Source organism: Limanda limanda, chromosome 4, assembly GCF_963576545.1.
Source record: "Limanda limanda chromosome 4, fLimLim1.1, whole genome shotgun sequence".
Classification (NCBI taxonomy): domain Eukaryota; kingdom Metazoa; phylum Chordata; class Actinopteri; order Pleuronectiformes; family Pleuronectidae; genus Limanda; species Limanda limanda.
Window position 1 is genome coordinate 10,534,885 of NC_083639.1, and position 20,563 is coordinate 10,555,447.

The 20,563-nt window shown below is 42.1% G+C and overlaps 1 protein-coding gene across 1 annotated transcript; it reads right to left on the reverse strand.

Annotated features, from left to right (window-relative positions):
- Positions 1 to 432: 432 nt before the first annotated feature.
- smarcc2 (SWI/SNF related, matrix associated, actin dependent regulator of chromatin, subfamily c, member 2) lies at positions 433 to 14,880 on the reverse strand. Its single transcript, XM_061070521.1, has 26 exons — positions 14,770 to 14,880; positions 13,954 to 14,073; positions 13,494 to 13,579; positions 13,273 to 13,354; positions 12,158 to 12,250; positions 11,919 to 11,988; positions 11,750 to 11,819; positions 11,424 to 11,499; positions 7,447 to 7,694; positions 7,224 to 7,348; positions 7,055 to 7,108; positions 6,690 to 6,727; positions 6,468 to 6,598; positions 6,170 to 6,241; positions 5,923 to 6,036; positions 5,654 to 5,807; positions 5,439 to 5,558; positions 5,291 to 5,353; positions 4,916 to 5,174; positions 4,403 to 4,564; positions 4,261 to 4,322; positions 3,943 to 4,063; positions 3,702 to 3,865; positions 3,485 to 3,619; positions 3,027 to 3,390; positions 433 to 2,500 (listed from the first exon to the last, which is right to left on the reverse strand). The coding sequence occupies exons 1-26, from the start codon at positions 14,878 to 14,880 to the stop codon at positions 2,436 to 2,438; spliced, it is 3,159 nt and encodes a 1,052-aa protein (XP_060926504.1). The 3' UTR covers positions 433 to 2,435.
- Positions 14,881 to 20,563: the final 5,683 nt, after the last annotated feature.

Genomic DNA, 20,563 nt, shown 5'->3' on the forward strand with positions numbered 1-20,563 from the left:
TTAAATGTATGATCCTCTAACCCCAGCCTGAAAATTGTCATCAGATCCTTGAGCTGGGATTGTTTTGTTATCTTCTGTTTTCACGTAAAATTTTCAAATTGCAGACGTCAAAGTTGACGATTAAAACAAATGTATTATTCTTGTCTGAGCAGGAAAAGCACATTGCCTTTGTTAATGTTATTAAAAACATACATGCCTTTCCTGCTCTGATAAGTCAGAATGTGTGTAGGGAAAACATCTGTTTCTGGTTGATCTGATGCATCTACAGGAAACATTTCAGAAGCAAATCCTTGTAAAATTGACGAACAAATATACAAACATCCTGACGAACTGTGGAACTACTATGTATTCTGGTACATTTATCTCCTTGTGTGTGATTTTTATTTGTGTGTGAAGCAGTGGACAAAAGCACAAACCACTCTACACAGCAACTCCTCTTCACATCTTTATTTTTTCCCCCCAACATTTTGTAATTAAAACCTGAACCGCTTTTGTTGTCTTTTTTTCTTTTTCTTCTTCCCATACAAACTGTCAGAGTAACTGTCAGCACTAATGTAATGATTTACTGAGGAAAAAAAAAGAATCAATTTCTACTATTTAATAATCAATGCAATTGCTGCTACCTTCAGCATAGTGAAAAACATACAGAAACTGAACAGACACATTTCATATCACAAAATCCACACAATGTAGTAATAACACAGATAAAAGAAGTGCATGTCTGCTCACAACTGGTGAGGACTGCAATACTGGCTGGATGGACGTTAACTGTAAAGTTTCACCACCTGACTGAATTATATCTCATGGCGCTGACGTGATGTGCCACGTCTACAATGAAGCATGTTTCTTTTCTTCTTTTTTCTAATTCTTCAATCCCCGGTGACACATGATGGATGGCACTAAAAATAAAACTGAATGGTAACATGGTTTACAGGTCTCGATGGCATGCGTTCACATACACACATGCTCACAGTCACATCTCAGACGGATCTGACTGACCTGTCGGAATCATACACAACAACGGAGAGGGTAAATATCGGCTACAAAGGTAATAATATACAGTTACATTGTTGACGTATCAAAGAAAGAAGATGGAAAAATGGACAGTAAAAAATATAAAAATTGATAGGATAAAAAGTGAGGATATTGTTGCAAATATTAAGGACACAATTCTCCATTGTCAGCCGTTTAAGGTGCGAGCTCCCTTGATTTTTCTTTGACAGCATTGACATTTCTTCCATGATGCACCAGCGAAAAAATAAGCTGCGGGATAAAAAACGACTTCAATTCCCGAGCAGCCACAATAAAATATCATGATTATAAAAAACATTTTGGTTTAGCAATTAAGACAAAGTCAAATTATTCATAAAGGTCGCAGACAGAATCATTATTATTCCCGGACCGTCCCCTTCAGTCATTTGTTCCCTACATTCCTCACAAAACTACAACCTGGATGCTTTAAGTTCATCTAGGTTTGCAACACCTCAACTGACACATGAATAAGTGCTGTGGAAAAGTTATTCACTAAAATAAGGTATTTTCAGGACTTAATACTGTTAAAATAGTTCCCACATTTTTCATTACAGGGCAACAAAAGATGTGTTTGTAACAGGAACTCCAATTTACAGTACATATTCTCTAACTGCATCCAAACAGATAATTTCAAACTGGCTTTCTGACTTCAACATTTTCCATTCATTACATATTTGATTTTTTTAGACATGTGACCTTCAGGCCAAAACTTGTAGAGTGACCGTTGTCCATGTAATACAAATTGAAAATAGAGAGGAAAAAGTAACATTCCCAATCAAGTTTCCAAATCCTTCGGTATGAAAAACTATTTTAAGACAACAGAAGGACTTGTTATAAGTGCTAAAGTTCAATTTCATGGATGCTTCAAGTCTTTCAGCGAGACCTAGGGAAACATATTAAAAGTGCATTTTCTTATTACATATATTTGAATTAGTACCTAGAGTATAAGGGAGAGGGGCTCTGGAGACGTTATGAAGCTTCAGACTTCATGAGCTGTGATAAAACGTTGCAGGAAAATAAATGCAACAACTTCCAAAACACTGAAAACACAAGATGAGTCTTTTCTCTTCTTCTCCTTGAGTGCCAGCATGTTGGCGAGACCCTCACCGGATCTCTGGTGTCGGACAAAAACATGATGAAGTGAGATGGTGCTGTCCTGTCGACCGCGTGATGAACAGCTTCTGCATGTATGATGATCGGATTCTCTTCATTGGGCCATTCAGTCTAAAAAGGTATTTTTTAGTAGAGGTGGTTTCAATTGTCTTGTTGGAAAAACAAACAAAGAAACAAAGGCTGGAAAATGTGTCTCTTCCTTCGGTTTTACGACTTCTTCATTTCAGATGATACAGGCAGGATTCAAAGTGGTCAGAGTCATTCGGATTCTCAGGGAATGTGTGGATCCCTCACTGTGGTGGAGGGACTGGAGCTGCAGGGTGGAGTGTTTCCCCGGAGAGGGGGGCAGTGGGCTCTGTGAGGAGGGGGAAAGCAGACAATATCTCAACAATAGCTCTAAATAGCTTTTTATAACTTCAGGATAAGATTCAAAGTAATTTGTGTTAATTAACAATTGACAAAAGAAAAGCAGCAGATTTATTTAGTGAGAAAATAATTGATAGTTGTTTATTTTAAAATTGAATAAACAATGAACTAATACATTTCAAACCTTTGTTGGTCAGAGCTTCTTACATCGGAAGTTTTTATAGAAAAATTTACATGAAAATACTTGTACATGAAGTTGTGATATTGTGCACATTTCACAATTATCAGTGCAACCTTGGTTTATATATCATATTCATCAATTTGATTAGACGTATAGTTTTCGAATGAATATAGAATATGAATATAATATAGCACAGTGAATACAGCACAGTAAATATTGCACAGTTACGAGAGTAACTGTGAATGTATAAATAAAGAAAGTATGTCTTTATCATTAAAGCTGCAACACTGTGATTATATGTAGAACCGTGTCAGGACAGTGAGGCTGTACTCACCATGAAGTACAGGTGTAGTGCTGGAGCTGGAGTGGGAAGCCGGGGCCTGGCTTGGGGGACATGGGGGCGAGGTGTGAGCACCCTGAGGCGGTTGGGACTCTGGAGCTGGGGCAGAGGACGTTGGAGGTGCGGGACTGGCGGCCGGCTGTGGTGCTGGTGTGCTGAGAGCTGGCTGACTGGCTGCCACGGCCTGAGGCTGCACGCCTGAGGCCGGCTGGCTGGGTTGAGGGCCCCCGGCCTGGCTTTGCTGCTGGTGCTGGATCTGCTGGAAGTGCTGCTGGCGAGCTCTCATCTCAGCGTATTTCAACTGCTCCATGTGGAAAGACTGACGGTCGGCGAGGAGCTGCTGCCGCTGGTACTCCAGCTACACACACATACACACACAGAAATATGTTAAAGGCTTTTGACTTTAAAAAGGCTGACTACTGAGGATTCATATCCCAGAAGCGTTCACTCACAGCCTCCCTCTCTCTGTCCATGATGGTTTCCAGTTCTTCAAAGTGTCGCAGTTTTATCTCCAGCTTCTTCATCTGAGTTTCCACCAACAAAGCCACAAGAGACTTGATCTTCCGCTCTTCCACTGCAGCCAGGTGCTGTGAAGAGAGTGGAGGAGGTGAAACTAAAGTTGATGATGAAGGACACAGGCAGCAGGCATCTTGTGATCAATGACTTTACCTTGGCTTTAACAGCAGCTGCAGCGAGAGCCGATGCAGCAGCAGTGGCCAGGTTCCCCTCTCCAACATCACGCTCTACCTTGGCCTTCCTCTCTATCTCACTCTCTCCTTCTCTTTGTCCTTCCTCTGTTCCCTCTTTTCCCTCTTTCTCCTTCTCTCCGTCACCTTATAGAAGAAAAAAAGGTCTTTGACAGGAACACAGTATTTACTGTGTCTGAGGAACACAATATGCACTTTCATACCCATATCTGATTCTGTTTTGTCCGCCTCCCTCTCTCCTTCAGGTTCTCTTCCTCTCTCTTCTTCCTTCTTCCCATTTTCCGCCTGTTTTTCCTCCTCTTCAACCGCTCCATCTTTGCTGTCCTGTGTGGGGAAGTGAACACAGCACAATGAGCTTTGTAGTAATACCTCAGTTTAATTAGAACCATTAAGAAACGTAGGAACTTCAATTTAACAATATATAAATTCAAGCACTTCAATGACCACATTCACAAAACTTTCAAAGATTTGAACGACCAATGGGAAAACAGATTCTGTGTCATAATGAACGCGTGTCATACCTTGGGCTCTCTCTTCTCTTCACTTGATTGGGTGTCGTTCTTGTTTTCATCAGTGTTTTCATCTGGGGTCGAGAGAGAAGTCGGGTCACAAGTTGTATCTATGAATTGTACGTGTGAATGTGTGCGTATGTGTCCATCTTACCAGGTCTTTCTCCCTCCTCCAGGCCAGTTCCTGCAATCCCACTTCCTTCCAGGCCGTACAGGGGGTCCTGGCGGCCACTGACTCTCGCTGCCTCCTCCACTCGGCGCACGTGAGCTTCAACCAGCGCTGCAGGAACTTCCTCTTTCATACGAGAAAACTCCTCTGAGAGGCACAGACAGATTTTTCCGGTGTTAATATAACAATCATTAATTAATCAACCTCATGTATTTGCGGTTGATTAATTTGAGTAATTTTACGTGCCTCAGATGTTTAGTCTTTATTTGTGTACTACATAACAATTGCAATCTATACAATTTCCATATATTACCCTTTAAAAGGCTTTAAGTTTAAATAAAGCTTTCATAATAGAAAGACATACATTTCGTGTTTCATAACTTCTTTCTGATTGACTATTGAAGCAACTTCACACATGTTCATTCAAAACATTTTGTATGTTCTGTAGAACACATTTTTACAGAAGCCGTCTTTACAACATGAAAGGCAACTTCTCACCCAGAGCAGATTTAGCTGCAGCCGAGGCCACGCGTGGGTCAACGACAGAGGCGAGGAAGGCCACTGTGCTCATGACGGGGTTTCCTGCCTGGCTGAAAGGTACCGGCTGAAAGGCGAGTGGTCCCAGAGTCGAGGAGCTGTCCTCCAAGTAGGGGTCTTCGATGGGCAGCCGCAGAAAGTGCAGGATACACTCATCCTGTGTACGGCTGCCCACGTGTTCTGACACTTTGTTCCAGTCGTCCTTGAACATTTCCAAACCCTGAGGAAAATAAGTACTAGCTCTAACTCTGCATTTTCATGTTGTTCCTTTTTGACTTAGGTATTCATGTCCCGTTGTTTAATTGTAACGCTGTTGATTCGAAGACATGTTTGTACCTCAAGTAGTAGTAGTGTTTCTTGCTCTGTCCAGTCCCTCATGGAGCTTGCTGTACTCTTGATCTGCGCACAAAAACATAACCACTGCTTTATTCATATGAAAACAAAAACTAGAATCATTCTGCCATCCATCATGTTGGACTTGTACCTTTACAGAGCCACTCTTCTTGCTGTACATGTCAGTCCGTAGCCCAAAATTTTGCAGATCTGCTGGTTTTTCTTTCACTTTATCTGGGAACGACATCATCGGCTGCTGGGTAGCAGGAGTCTAAAGGCAGAAAGTGACAGAGCCACAAATGTAAAATACCCTGACATCAGTGTGTATGTGTGTATTTGTGCGTGTGTGTGTGACTGTTTATTGACCTGGGTGGTCTTAGGCTGCAGGGGAACCAGACTGGATGGAGTGTCTGCCAGGACATGGAAGTGAGAGGTGGGTGGAGGACCCATGGGTGTGGGCCGGCTCTCTGAGTCCACCTGGTAGTTGATAAGACCCCATTGCTCCAGGAAGGCGTGAACTCTGCAGGAATAGAGACACAGTGTTCCTCACAGAAACTGAAACATGCAACTATGTAAATACAAACTGATAAAACTCCATTGACATATTCTTTTCGTCACATTTAGGCATCACTTACCTCATGATTGCACAAACATCTCCTGCCAAGTTCCTGCGGCAGGCGGTGGAGGTGAGGTACTCCTGAGGATTCAGTCGATAGGTGTCGATCATGAAGTTCCTGTATGCCAGGTAACTGCCGCGGGATAGAGGTAGACACAAAAATTAGATATAAAAAGAAGGAGGAACTGTGGTTGCTTTTGTAAGATAGACAAAAACTTTCAGATAAATATCTATGATATAAAACATCAAAGATCCCACATACTTACATCTCAGGGGTTTTGGATTTGTTTTTTCCATTGAAAAACTCTGGCAGAGCTCTGCGCTCGATGGCGTGAACACTGGAGGGAAAACGATGACAGTGTGAGGACTCACAGCTGATGACTCATTACTGACTTTTCAAGTAATCTCAAAAATCTCCAGATGTTTTTTTCTTCAACCACACAACACAATAGCTGATTCACATTTTAGGTCTCACTTGTTTAGCATGTTCGAATTAAAAACACGAAGTGACATCTGTGAAGTCATATTACTTTCAAAAGTAGAGGAAAAACAATGATGATCTACCTGTTGTAGTCAAACCAGGCAGCGTAGCTCGGGATGATGATGTGGTGGGTTTGCTCAGTCACGTTGTCCTCATGAAGGTCAGAGCCTTTTACCGGTTCTCCCTTGATACCCGGGGAGCCTTCCTCCTCTTCCTGTTTAAACACACACACACATAGTTGAGATAACATATTAATTTACTGTCCACATTGTAATATTTTCTTGCACATTTAGAATGTCTCTTACCTTCCCTGTTGTCTCCATGGACTCATCCTCTTGCTCGTCTGTTAAAGTCACAAAAGAAGGACAAGTAAAATAAAACTGAAAATGAACTGTCAACATAACGCCAGAGGATTTATTCTGAGTTCTGAGGCCCAAACTCAGTTTTAATGGCCAAGTATGTTAGTGCATAAAAATCTATCATGCACTCTCTTCAATTCAAAAAAACAATGTGCTCTTGGATGGAAAAACATACTAAATTGAGGTCTTAAAACCTAATATTATGAACAGGTCATTGATTGTCTTGCTAACTGCACAAAATGGGAGCATTTCCTTTAAATAGCAGTTACTGGTAAACCCGTTGTTGGTGACACAAAAGAAAATCTGCTCACCCATATCCGTTCCTCCCTTGACTGGAGTTGAATCTGAATCTTTCTTAGTGTTATCTGCAAAAATAAAGTATAATATCAGCGAATGACAGACAACTAGTTTACAGAATAGGATTAAATGGTGATTCGATGTGATTTTGTTTATATTTTGCAGATATGTGGACTTGTGTACTTGTCTTAGCTGCGTTTCCCTCTTCAGACGCTGGAACAGGCGATGCTTCATCTAAGTCCTTACTCAAGTCCTCCTGTTCTTCTTCCCTCTGGCCACGTTTAGACTTGGTGTACGGGGTCGTTGGTCTGTCAGGACAACATTTATTAAAAGATTCCAAAACAAACACCTGAGGCATCACATCATTGTTAAACATCTGTGCGCTGAGTCGGGTGTGGTCACCAACCCTTTCTTAGTGTTCTTCTTCTTGCTGCTCTCCTGGGGTGGGGGGGTGGGGGAGGGTGACGGCGAACGCTTCCTCTTCTTCGCACTGCCGGGCTTCTTGTCCCGCCGCTCGTCGGGTGTGGTCACCTCATCCGTCAGGGTCTTAGCAGAGATCCTCTTCCTCTTGGGGCAGCCCTCGCCCACTTCATAGTCCTCTTCAGTCATCCACTCGTTATACTGGTCCAGGTCTAAAATCCACTTGGCATGGACCTGTGAAAAATGACCACATATTGCACCCCCAAATATTAAAACTATTGCTGTAATTGCTTGAGTGAAATGTCACCAACTTCTAACACAGTTTAGCAGAGCTTCACCGACAAACAACACACAAACTAGATCATACATGTTTTAAAAAACAGTGGATTCAGAGGCCTTGCTCAGAAATCCAAAAAGAAACTATACAGGCAACAGACATTTAACAGTTACTTACAAGAAAATATTTGTTTTGGCTAAAACCCACAGAGAAAAAGTCACTGAAAGAAGAAAAGATTTCAGTTGATTTAGGATTTGATCTGCCTGAAGTTCTGGTCTGAGGGAAGAGAGACGTTTTCACTGTTGGCAAACATAGTGACAGGAGGATTGATAGTGAACTAACCCAGTGTGTTCATTGTTGTGTACATACTGCTCTAACTATTTCAATGATTTGATGCTTCAAGCGCCAACACTGTTCATTAGGGCCCGTGCACCGACGGTGGGAGGCCCTATTGTATTTTGTATTTTCCTTTTTGCAGGAAATTTAAAACCCTAAAAAGTAATTGTATTCTGGAGTAATTTGAAATGGGCGTGGCAAAATGGCTCAACAGCGCCATCTAAGGAAAAGCCCATCAGTTAGCTTTCACCAATCTTCACAAAAATCGTAACCCAGGTGTATCATGACTAGAAAACAAAATGAGTGTCCTCACAACAAGATGGAGATATAAACTATCTCGAATTTCAAGTTTTCATCTGACGGTGTGACCGTGGCGTGGCGTAAAAGTTTGATTATAAAGCTCAAATGAGCTGTACATATAAAAATACACTTCAAAGGATTCATTAAGCAAATAGCACATAATTATTCAATGTCAAAGTGTCAGTGATGTTAGAATCCTTTGATGTCTTTGATGTAAAGGTGAAAGATTTATAAGGTCTGAAGAGAGAAACAAGTGTTTTTGACCTGAACAGATCTATGAGTCTAGTATAATGATAGCGATAGCACCACCTACTGCCAAAAGACACAGCTACTGTCAGAGCTGTATTAACACCCACTGGGACAAAGAGGAGGAGAGAGAAAGCTACAGCTGTCCTCAGTGTGGACAGACCTTCACACCGAGGCCTGTCCTGGAGAAAAACACCATGTCAGCTGATTTACTGAAGGAGCTGAAGAAGACTGGACTCCAATTTGCTCCTGCTGATCACTACTATGCTGGACCTGAAGATGTGGCCTGTGATTTCTGCACTGGTAGAAAACTGAAAGCTCTCAAGTCCTGTTTGGTTTGTTGGGACTTTTATTGTGAGAAACACCCCCAGCGTCATCTTCAGTCAGCTCCATTGAAGAAGCACAAGCTGGTGGAGCCCTCGGAGAAGCTCCAGGAGAACATCTGCTCTCGTCACGACGAGGTGATGAAGATGTTTTGCCGCACTGATCAGCAGTGTATCTGTTACCTCTGCTCTGTGGAGGAACATAAAGACCACGACACAGTGTCAGCTGCAGCAGAAAGGAGTGAGAGGCAGAGAGAGCTCGTGCTGAGGAGACAAACAATCCAGCAGAGAGTCCAGGACCCAGAGAAAGATGTGAAGCTGCTTCAACAAGAGCAGGAGGCTGTCAACGGCTCTGCTAATAAAGCAGTGGAGGACAGTGAGGAGATCTTCACTGAGCTGATCCGTCTGCTGGAGAAAAGAAGCTCTGATGTGGAGCAGCAGATCAGATCCCAGCAGGAAACTGAAGTGAGGCGAGTCAGAGAGCTTCAGGAGAGAGTGGAGCAGGAGATCACTGAGCTGAAGAGGAAAGACCATGAACTGAAGCAGCTCTCAGACACAGAGGATCACAACCAGTTTCTAAACAACTACCCCTCACTGTCACCACTCAGTGAATCTACACACTCATCCAGCATCAGGATCCGTCCTCTGGGGTACTTTGAGGACGTGACAGCAGCTGTGTCACAGGTCAGAGGTCGACTACGGGACATTCTGAGTGAGACAAGGACAAAGATTTTACAGATTGTGTCTCGAGTGGATGTTTTACTGCGACAACCAGAGCCAGAGACCAGAGCTGACTTCTTAAAATATTCACAGGAAATCACACTGGATCCAAACACAGCAAACAAAGATCTGTTATTATCTGAGGGAAACAGAAAAGTAAAAAAAGTAAAAGACAGATCCAATGATTGGTGGCTGGTCTTGAGTAGAGAGGGTCTGACTGGACGTTGCTACTGGGAGGTGGAGATGGGGGGTGAAGTTAGTGTAGCAGTCACATACAAGAATATCTGCAGAGCAGGAGACTCATATGCGGGTGGATTTGGATTCAATGATAAATCTTGGTCATTATATTGTGTTGGAAACATTTATGTCGTTGATTACACCAACATCAAGATTCAAGATTCAGGTCCTTTGTCCTCTAGAGTAGGAGTGTACCTGGATCACAGTGCAGGTGTTCTGTCCTTTTACAGCGTCTCTGACACCATGACTCTCCTCCACAGAGTCCAGACCACATTCACTCAGCCTCTCTATGCTGGAGTTACTGTTTTTTGTTCTGGAGCCACAGCTGAGTTCTGTAAACTCAAATAGACTCAAGTCATTAAAAGCAGTGATTTATATTCTGTGTGTAAATCTTTAACTTCTTTTGTCTCCATGTTTGTTGATCAAAGTTCGTCGTGGTGACGTTTTTGCTCCGCACAGAGATCAGCTGTTAATCAACACCGACCTTCCTTTATCACACATATTTAGTTCTCACTTTGTAAAGACAGAAATCTATAATTAAGCTACTTAAACCATGCAGGCAACTCCACTCTTTCCGTCCTCTCATGTGCACTTTTTTATCTTCCTCGAACTGTATGTGTGTGTGTGCACATGTTCGCCTGCACAGCGCTAGCTGCTAGCCCCCGGAGCTAACCGGGCTGCTAACCGGAGCTATGGGCAGTGGGGGCTGGAGCTAACTGCTCCAGCTCCCACTGCTCCCACTTCGGTCCACCTGACTAGTTCAAAACGATATGGTTTGCAAGATTGTATCTTCGTCTCCAGCACTCAAAACAGGTCAATATGAGGAGGGTTGTGTTAGACAGGGTGAAAAGGGTGCTGTTTTAAATGATCCTTTTGGTATTTTGACCAAAATATGTTTCAGACATTTCATTCAGACCCCAAGGAACCATATCAACTGTGGTAAAATGTGCATACGGTGGGACCTTTGAAGTAGCAGAGATCTTCCTGTTTTCATTTTCATGTTTTTTTGCACTTAAACATGACAGATTTGAATGTCAGTTCAGTTTACCAAGGCCACTTGTTATGCTGTTGTGTGTGTTGTTCAATGTTAAAGATGACAGTACAAATGGTGTCTCAAATACATTACTTTTTTTACCTTTTACTAATCTGGATGTTTCAATGAAGAAAGAAGCAGTGTTATTGTTTCCAAGGACATTGGGAATATTTTCAGCTGGTTTAAAAAAAAATGTTGTTACACAATTTATCATACATGATATTTAACGACCTGGCTGCCACTTAATAGGTAGGTGTTATAGGCCTGAGCCTCTTTGAAAACCACAACATTGTGTAAAATACAGGCTGTCTGAAGTGATTCATCGTTAATTTATAAGATTTAGTCTATAGAAGAAAAACAAACTTTTAATCGTGATTAATCTAGATTAATGAGTTTCAAAATGGGAGATTAATTTGTTAATTTTTTTTAATCTATTGACAGCCCTAATAATAATATAAAAGACGTGGACAGTGTGACAAGGAATCAAGTACCTTCCTGGGTTTCTCTGGGCTCGGAGGATCCTCCACCGCAGCCTCAACCTCACTGGCTGGGATCCAGGTGTCGTAACTATAATGTGAGAGGGTCAAGGTCAAATGTCAAACCACGGGAATGACTACATGTTGGAGCTTGTAAAACCAACGAAGGGAGAGCAATGTGAAGAAAACCAGGATGGTGGAAGGAGAAAACAAAAGTACCACAAACACACTACTGAGTGGTAACTGTTAAACACTTCTACACTAAGTTCGGGCAACAGTTCTCAGTTAGGTGAATAATGTCATGTGCTGGTCATATTGTTTTATGGCTGCTTAGAACAAACCTGTCAGGAAAATATCCCCAGTGAAGCAGCACTTGTTTATCTCTCTTCATCACGGGACGCACCCACTCCTCTGGATCAAAAAGACAAAAATCACAAAGCACAACGTGGATCAGCTGAATTACAACAAACAACAAATTGCTGTTTTCGAAGACGACATGTGAGGGCTCACCTTCCTCCAGACTGGTCGGAATAGGCACAACAACATGGGAGCCGGAGGCCTTGTCCTCAGTCACCGAGCCCTGCAACACATGTTCATATGACTGATGTGATCTTTGGAGAAGGAAACTTAACAGCTTTGATTGGTTGAAGACAATAAAAGGTAGCGTGAATTAAAGTTTAAGAACACAAAAATAACTTTTTAACTAATTAAGAGTCTCCAATGCGTTTGTCAAAAAACAGAAACCCCACCTGATGTCTTTTGATGATGTCTTTCAGTTTCCCGAGCAGTTTTGGTTCTATGTCCGAACTAAGGTAGATGACAGGTCTAGTCAGGCAGTTGTTCTACAATGAAGAAACACAGCACTTGTATGAATTCATTAAATACATTCACAATCTTAAACTCATTTGTAGGTGATGTTGCATAAATACTCATTCTAAATATAGATTACTTCCTAATTGAGTTTAACTTCATGTGAACATAAATCATTTATTGATGAAAAACGTCAAAATGCAAACTTGTGATTTAAAGTATTTGTACATTAGGGTGAAATGTTTTTGGTAAACAAACAATGGTGACTGAAAATTTTGGTCAATGTAAGGGTGGAACTTTTGCCAGGTCGTGCCACTCCAGCTTATTTAGGCCGTGCACAAGGGACGAGTAGATGGTTCATGAGGTTCACGTTCAGCCTCGATTCATCCACAAGTTTGACATAGTTCAAAGAACCTGTTTAACTGACTTAAAGGGTTTCCAAAGGACTTTCAAAGACAAGCGGCCAAAAAAACAACCTGTGTCTGCCTTATGCAGTAAAATATGAATGCAGTTTTACAGCTCTTCAAATCAGGAGCGCTGGAGGATCTCGTGCTGTAAGAGTAGGACTGACCAAGTAGGATTACTGGTCAAGTCACATGACTGGGGGCCCTTCATTATTTCCATCTGTAAAAGCTCAAGCAGCCTGATTCTCAGACTCTTGTGACGTAATGAGAGGAGACGTGGAAACATGGACGTGGAGCCGACTGAAAGTAAATCGCACTAAAAAAAACGGATACCAGTAAATATTGGGAACTGTGAAAGTATTGTTTTGTGGAGTGAAGCAAGGTCTGAACGTAGGTTAATTTGTTGGAAAATATATATAAATGTTATTACTTCTGTCCAATTTCACAAAGTCAGAGTTGAGAGAACTCTCTCTAATATGTTTAAGTTGCATACAAAATCATTTTTGTATAAATAAAAGCGTAACATGAGATTTTATTTCTTTTTTTGAAAGGTTTATGTTGTTTTGTTGATCCAGCCCCATCAAAGGATTTACTGGATTTCCACGTTGTTCCCATTTTTGACGTATGAATAAAATCTCTGGTAAACTCACCTGCACCAACGACTTCTCAATGGTCATGAACATCTCCACATTTCGGTCCATCCTTGACGGATTCTGGAAGTCAAACCTGCGCCTACCAGGAAATTAGACTGGAGTTACACACGAAACGGCCACACAGCTAAAATCCTAAGCGCATCGGTGACTCCCAAAATGATCACTTTCCTTTATGTCTATTTCTCAAGCATCTGAACCAGCTGGAAAGAAAGTCTTACCATCCTTGGTCACTCTTGAACTTGTAGGCAGCAGCCAGAATGTGGCAGAGAGCCCCCCCTGACTTGAAGTCCAGGAAACACTTCATCTGCAGACACGGAACACAACAGAGTTTCCCACCGGAGTAAAGTGAAATGCCACAGAGCCTCCCTCCCTTTCTGCTTTACACTTTATATTAACTCATGCTTCATCATTGGGGATTGATTCATCTGATTATAATTCAGCTGCCAGATATTCCCGTAGCAACACCATTTTACAGACGGCAATGCACTGACTGTCAGTGCAAAGGAAAAAGTTGGTTTATTCAAACCCTTGTAATGATGCAACTGTAAGTAAGAGGTGTGTGGCTGTATAAGTGTGTGTGTGTGTGTGTGTGTGTGTGTGTGTGTGTGTGTGTGTTTGTGTGTGTGTGTGTGTGTCTGTGTGTGTGTGTTTGTGTGGAGAGGAGCCACATGTACATACAGGCAGCTTGGTGAGTGGAGGGTTGCTGACATGTCGCCCAAACACCTCCTCCTGGAACTGGAGCAGCTGGACCACCAGGCTGGACAGGGACTTGTTGGTGGGGGGCTCGGCCTGGATGTACTGGGGGGGCACAGAGGAGCAGTCAACACACACACACCTACACACTTCACACAGAAACAAACCACAGTGTGTTGTTATCTGAAACGCTTTCAGTTCTGCCACTGAGGGCACGAGACAGTGCTGTAATGCAATACGTTATCTGATGTGATTTGGGGATTGGGGGGGGGCGGGGTGGGTTGAATATCGTCCATTTTATCATCATCATTATTTTTTGATATCATAAGTATGATGGTGTGTTTTGGGGAGAAACGCTGTATTGAGAAGCTTGAGTGTGTTTGAGCCGCGGCGCTCCGGGCTGATGCGGACGCTCCGCGGATCCAGATGTTGGCGGCGCAGCCAACATCTGGATCCGGGCTGCAGCGCCGTTAGCCCGCATGCTAACTAGCTCGCTAGCAGCTGCCCGGCTCCAGTCTCCCGCTCATCCAGCAGAAAGACGCCGGCCCGGGTCGCACAGTGCCCGCCCGGGGGACACCGCCCCCCTATGCCCGCTTCAGCCTCGCTCCCGCCCCGGGGGGACACGCCGCCGTCCTCTGCTCAGCATCCTTTTGTGTCCCCGGCTCGCCTGAGTCAAACAGCTGGACTCAGCACCCCCCTCCCCCCCCCTCCTCCTCTTTGTCACCGCCCGGCGGGAGAGAGCACGCACGCTGGCGCTGTCTGCGTGCGTGTGTGTGCGGTTAGGAAACATGCGCTCGGTACCTTTTTGTAATTCTTCCCCAGCCACACGCGGACATTGTCAAACTGGGAGACGGTGTCAGACGCTTCGAAATGTTTTACATTCGGGCCGCCGTCTTTCTTCCGCACCGCCATCTTTGCTCGCAGACGACCAGTCGACGTCGCCTGCCACCCAGTGGTCGCAGCGCGGTACTGCAACGAACGGTCACCACGGGGCTGCAATGACTCCCACTGAGCAGCAGGGGGCAGAGTGGTGTCGAGAATGTTTTCAATCTGCTGCAACAGGCGGTGACTGTTTATGCACTTTGAAACCAAAGTGACAGGCTATTGTAAATACCAGGTTCAAAGTAAATGCACTTTATACACTAGACTCTCAAATTTAAAAATACTCCTTGACTCCTACAAAAGTACTTGCATCCTTTAGTGGTGTAAAAAGGATCATGATCATCGGTACTTTAAGTATCAATAGAACAGACACCATTGCAATGCAAGTCTATAACATTAAAACCAGCACATCAGAAAGTAGTCAACATTTCAGAAACGTCATTGAAGTAGTACTTTAGAATTTAATTAAGTAGGTGAAAATATGTGAGCAACTTGCACCAAAGAGGTTGTTTTCCTCTGCGTTTTTTGTTTTGTCTGATTGGTTGATGGTCTGTTAATTGCAAACTAAAATAACAACACTTTCGTCATGTAAGTGTGAATGTCCTCAGTTGACTTTATTTGACATCCCACGTCAACTTTGTCTGATTGCAGATGTTGAGCCATGTTGTACTAAAGAGACTTCATTAGGTGAGAAGGTGGAGACCAACACAGGAGGAGGGAGATTTGTGAATGAGCTGCTGATGAAGTTCAGTGATGTGCATTGACTGCGTTGGTGCACTCCTTTGACTTGCAATCACGATTATATATCTCTTCTTCTTTTATATTATAATATACGTATTTATTCCAGTAATGATATTCCCAGCTCTTTTAAACTTCTGTCCAGAGAAAGTAAAGAGAAGTGAAAAAGATCACAGCACCTTGTATTCCCAGGCACTCTCACAGTCTCACAAATAACGTGCTTATACATGTTGATCGTCATCAATGACAACATTTGTTTGTTAATAACCATGGGATGAGAGCTTATTTATAAATTTCATGGAAACTAGGCCTTTTTTTTTACGAATTTGTAACCATTACTTGCAATGAACCATAAAACATTGCTTTGCTTTCTTTTCTGTTCTGTGAATTGTGAATTCATATTTATAACATTTGACATGATGGATGCATGTTTTGTGCAATTTTCCGACATTGAGATTCTGTCAAATCTATCTTCTAAACCGCGTTTTTGGAGTTGTTTGGTGTGTTCCCGTGAATTTTCTAGTGGGTAAGTGATTTATTGTTAGTGAGTATGAGTATGTTGTTATTAGTCTATTGTGCCGACTATCAATTAACTGTCTATTAATTATTTCACCCCTTATTACGAAATGTCTGTTACTCTCTACGAAGACTCAGATTGTTGCAGCAGGAGAACTCTAAGAAAAGGATGCCTTTAATAATCCCAATTCAACATCTGCTCTTAAAGTTGTTCGTGGATTTCTGGCTAAATGTTATTTCGCCCTTTCAAATCATATTAAGAAATAGAGCAAGATGGTGAATATCCCGTGCAAGTTTGAAGGTCTTCCACACTAGTTTGATAGTAACTCGCTTGTAACCAGCAGACATCAGGGATCAGTAGAGGATGTAAGTCATAAGACATCCACTGCTTAGGCAGGCCCACCAATGATCACACGTATGTGTCCCTAACATCTTGGGGCCCGGTGGGTGTCTCTCCTACAGATCCAAAGCCATTGGCTGTAGCGTTCTGGATTCCCTGGTGTTTCTTTTATGGTGTGGCACAGGGCTTGTCTGTGGATTCCCGGCTCTTTGAGCAACCCGATGGTGGATGTTGCAACAAGCCCCCATAACCAACCTCCACTGGGCAAACTATCCTACTAAAGGAAAGTGTCTGTATAAAAAGGGGATGATGAACTGTCTAAGGCTGTGGTTGCACCTTCGCAAGTCTTTGGGAACATGAAATGGTTAATGGGAAATAAAACAATAAAGCTAGATACAATAGAACTGCAACAGAAAAAGTTATTGATTTTGTATGACTATTATGAATTAAGTATTCGCTGAAGGCCTAATGACACAATCTGAGATGGCAAAATCTGCTGAATTCTTATTTGTTCTCAATAATTCAATCATTGTTCAAGTTTATGGATTGTTGAACAATAACAACCGATAAATGTGTTGTTTAACCCACTCCCTCAGATTCAGTTTATCATAAATTTGACAAAGACAATCAAGAAAAAAACGACTTTGCTTGTAAAAAATTACGTAATAAAAGAACAGAAATAACTGATACATGAGACAGTTTCATGATAGTGACCTTTTTACTGGTCCTCATTTAGTCTGGGGCCCAAATTAACCTTCATTAATAGAGTGTGTTTGTGTGTGCGTGAGGGTGTGAGTGAGTGAGTGGGAGAGAGAGGGATAGACGTGTGCATGCATGTGTGCGTGTGTGTTTGAATCTTACATGACCCGGGCTAATTTGTGTAAGTCCAGAGACAACATTGAAGATAGTCGTACTCCTTGAACTGGTATTCCTCACGTTTGTGTTTGCTCACGAGAATGTGTGTGCATACCAGAGTACCCGTGTTTGTGTGGTGCATCCGTCTGCGCTGACGGAGAGAAGCCTATTGATTATTTTAATCCTCCTATTTGTGAGTCTGTGATCCTCTCGGCTCGGCCTTCCACAGGGAGATTGCTAATGGGGCTGAACGCTTCCCTCCTCAGCCCTCTCTCCCTGTCCAATTAACTTAACGCTGGAATCTGAGAGGAGGGTGCACTGGGATTCATGGAGTGGGGGGTGGTGGGGAGTGCTGGGATACAACCCCACCGACCCCAGCCCCTCCCAAGTCCAGCATTTCCAAAAAAACACTCTTTTGCAGCACATTCAGCGAAGACCTCCTCATCCAGAATAGCATCACCTCTCACCTTTATTTAAAGATCCAGCTCCTTGTTACTTTCCGTTGAGGTGATTAATCTCTTCAGCCAGTGTTTCATTTTCACACGGACGCCTCGCAGAGGGTAGGAAACGCATCAGGCGCAGAAACAAGTCCTATCGTAGGAACAGTATCTTCAAACAGGTCGCTGTCACTGCTTCCTCTCAAATATGTTTAAGTACGTTATTCGTCCAAAGAAGTTTGTGTTCAACTCTCCTGAAGCTGAATTTAGACAAATCCTTTGATTATGGAGTAAGACTGATTATGAACCTATGTGACTGTGTTCACAAAACCTCAATTCATTGTTTGATGTAACTTAGATTATTCACATGCCCCACTTCTGTAAAGATAATCTTTGAATGTATCCAACATACTTACATTTCTGGAAAGTACCATGAGTCCACATCAGTGCAGGGTTCTACTTCTCAACCCAAATCTACTGCGGCTAATAAACCCCTCTTCTAATAATCCAAACTGAATATGAACAAATACCTGCAAAACATTAAGTGCCAATCAATATTATTGTGCTCTCCCCTAAACAAAGATGAATATGGTAAATATCATAACTCCTTAACTGCTCAGCATTTAGAGCAATTCACGCCTGGGCAGTGAGTGCAGTAGCAGATTAACTCTGACTGATATATTATCAATACTCAATATTTTTCGAAGATGTTTGAATTTTACTATACTAATTTTTACTGTCGCTCTCAGTTTGTCTTGAATACACATAGAGAAACCAGAAATCAGACTTTCTGACTAATTTCACTTTGAGAATTGGTTCATGCTGCTTCTCTCCTTTCTTTTTCTTGTGTCTGTTGTGTTTTAAGACGACAGCTTTCATTTTTAGCTTTTGGTGACATTGTCAGAAATGTGTCAACAAATCTATTTTTTTTTTTGTGAGGTCATCGTTAAAGGAACGTCTACAAGGTTTGGTATAATAAACAATCATAATATAATTCATCGTAACATTACCTTAATTTGACATAATTGCATAAAAACACAGAGATCTTTGCAACCAAGAAACACCTTGAGCAGTGAAAACGTATCTCACAACAGATGCAAACACCTTCTGAGTCCTTGATTTTATTGTAATGTACAATTAGAGAGGACGAAATGAATGAAGAATAAAGAAACTGCTGGGGAGTTTTTCACAGCAAAAATAATCCTGGCTTTTCTTTTTTATTATGGTTCCTGGTCTTTGAGGCCAGAGAAAAATCTATGCTGACTTCATACATAACAAATACACACAACTCCGCTTGCAAAGTACAGTGACAACAATGAGTTCACACCCACACTCATTAACAAAGGTAACAGCTCCAGAAAACACACACAGTAGGTATGCAGCATGGCACAGGGGTTATGTAAAGCAGGAATGGCTGTGTATACTACACAAGGTGTCAGGGTGTTTTTTAGTTTTTTAAATCACAGCACAAGTCGATCAGAAAGTTCACATCCAAGTCTCATCGGGGTACAGTCATGCTATCAGACCTCAGGGCTGGATCTGTGTCACTGTCACACAGATGAGCAGGTATGATACTGGGCCGATACGAAGCTCTCTTCTTCTAAAACTACAATAGGTGGGTTCAAATTAATTTGACGTACATCCCATTTAAATATAATGGAATAAAAGGAAAAAATAATAGAATTTTTAAATATAATATTTTGGCTACATCAATATACTTTTAATTTTTTTACAATTTTCTTGATACAAATTTCCTTCTCACCATACAGAGTGAACCTTGACCTCCATTTAGTTTTTTTATTTTCTATTTATAGCAGTAAGTTTTACCTCCAGTTACATACAAAGATTCACAGTCTGTGTCCACAATTAGCATCCGCATTTTCATTGTGTGAGTTAACATAATTGCATGGAATGTCCGTGTCCACTTGGAATCCTGTTGCATGCATAACAAATCTAAATCAAGTAGAAAGTGTAAGGCACAGAAAATCTATATGTATGGCAGTAAAACATTAACATCTTCTTGTGGGTACATTCACCATGAAATTAGATAAAGTAGTTTGACATTTTGGGAAATATGATTCATAATTTTCTTGCAGCGTCAGATGATAAGATTGAAATCACTCTCGTGTCTGTGAATACGAAGCTGGAACCAGCAGCCGGCTAGGTTAGCTTAGCATTAAGACTAAAAACAGGGGGAAACGGCTAGCCTGGCTCTGTCATTAGATACCAAAACCACAATTCTTGTGCAAATGAGGTATAAATGCTCACTAGTGAGTTTAAAAGTTTATGTATGGCAGATTATAACAGAGCCAGGTTTCCCTTGGGCCATAACTTTCCAAAACTGTCAATCCGACAATCACGTTTACTTTATCTCATGATTAGCACACTGTTCAGAACCTTCTCTCTCTTTCGTTTTCTTTTTTCATTCACACACTACAACTCTACGAATGCCATCTAGAGACGGTCTGACAATGTGTGTTGTAAACCCAATGTTAAAAAATGGATATCCCCACTCTCTATAGCCTCTTTCCCACTGGGTAACATTCACTCCCGGGTCATATGACACAGGTTTGAATCCACTCCAGCTCAGATTGGCAGTGTTGGAGACATGACACCCTGGGGAAGACGCACATCTTGTCTAGGCACAGGTTTTTTTTTTGTGACATTGAAGTATTGGGGAACTGGCGCGAAAATAGCCACAAAGGTTTTTTCACTTCTTGATTCTGATCAGATGCAGAAAGTTCAGCTTCTATTGGAGTGGCTTTGCTGAAACCAGCATGCAACATTGCAACTAGACCGAGGTGGAGATATGTAGGTATACCGACAT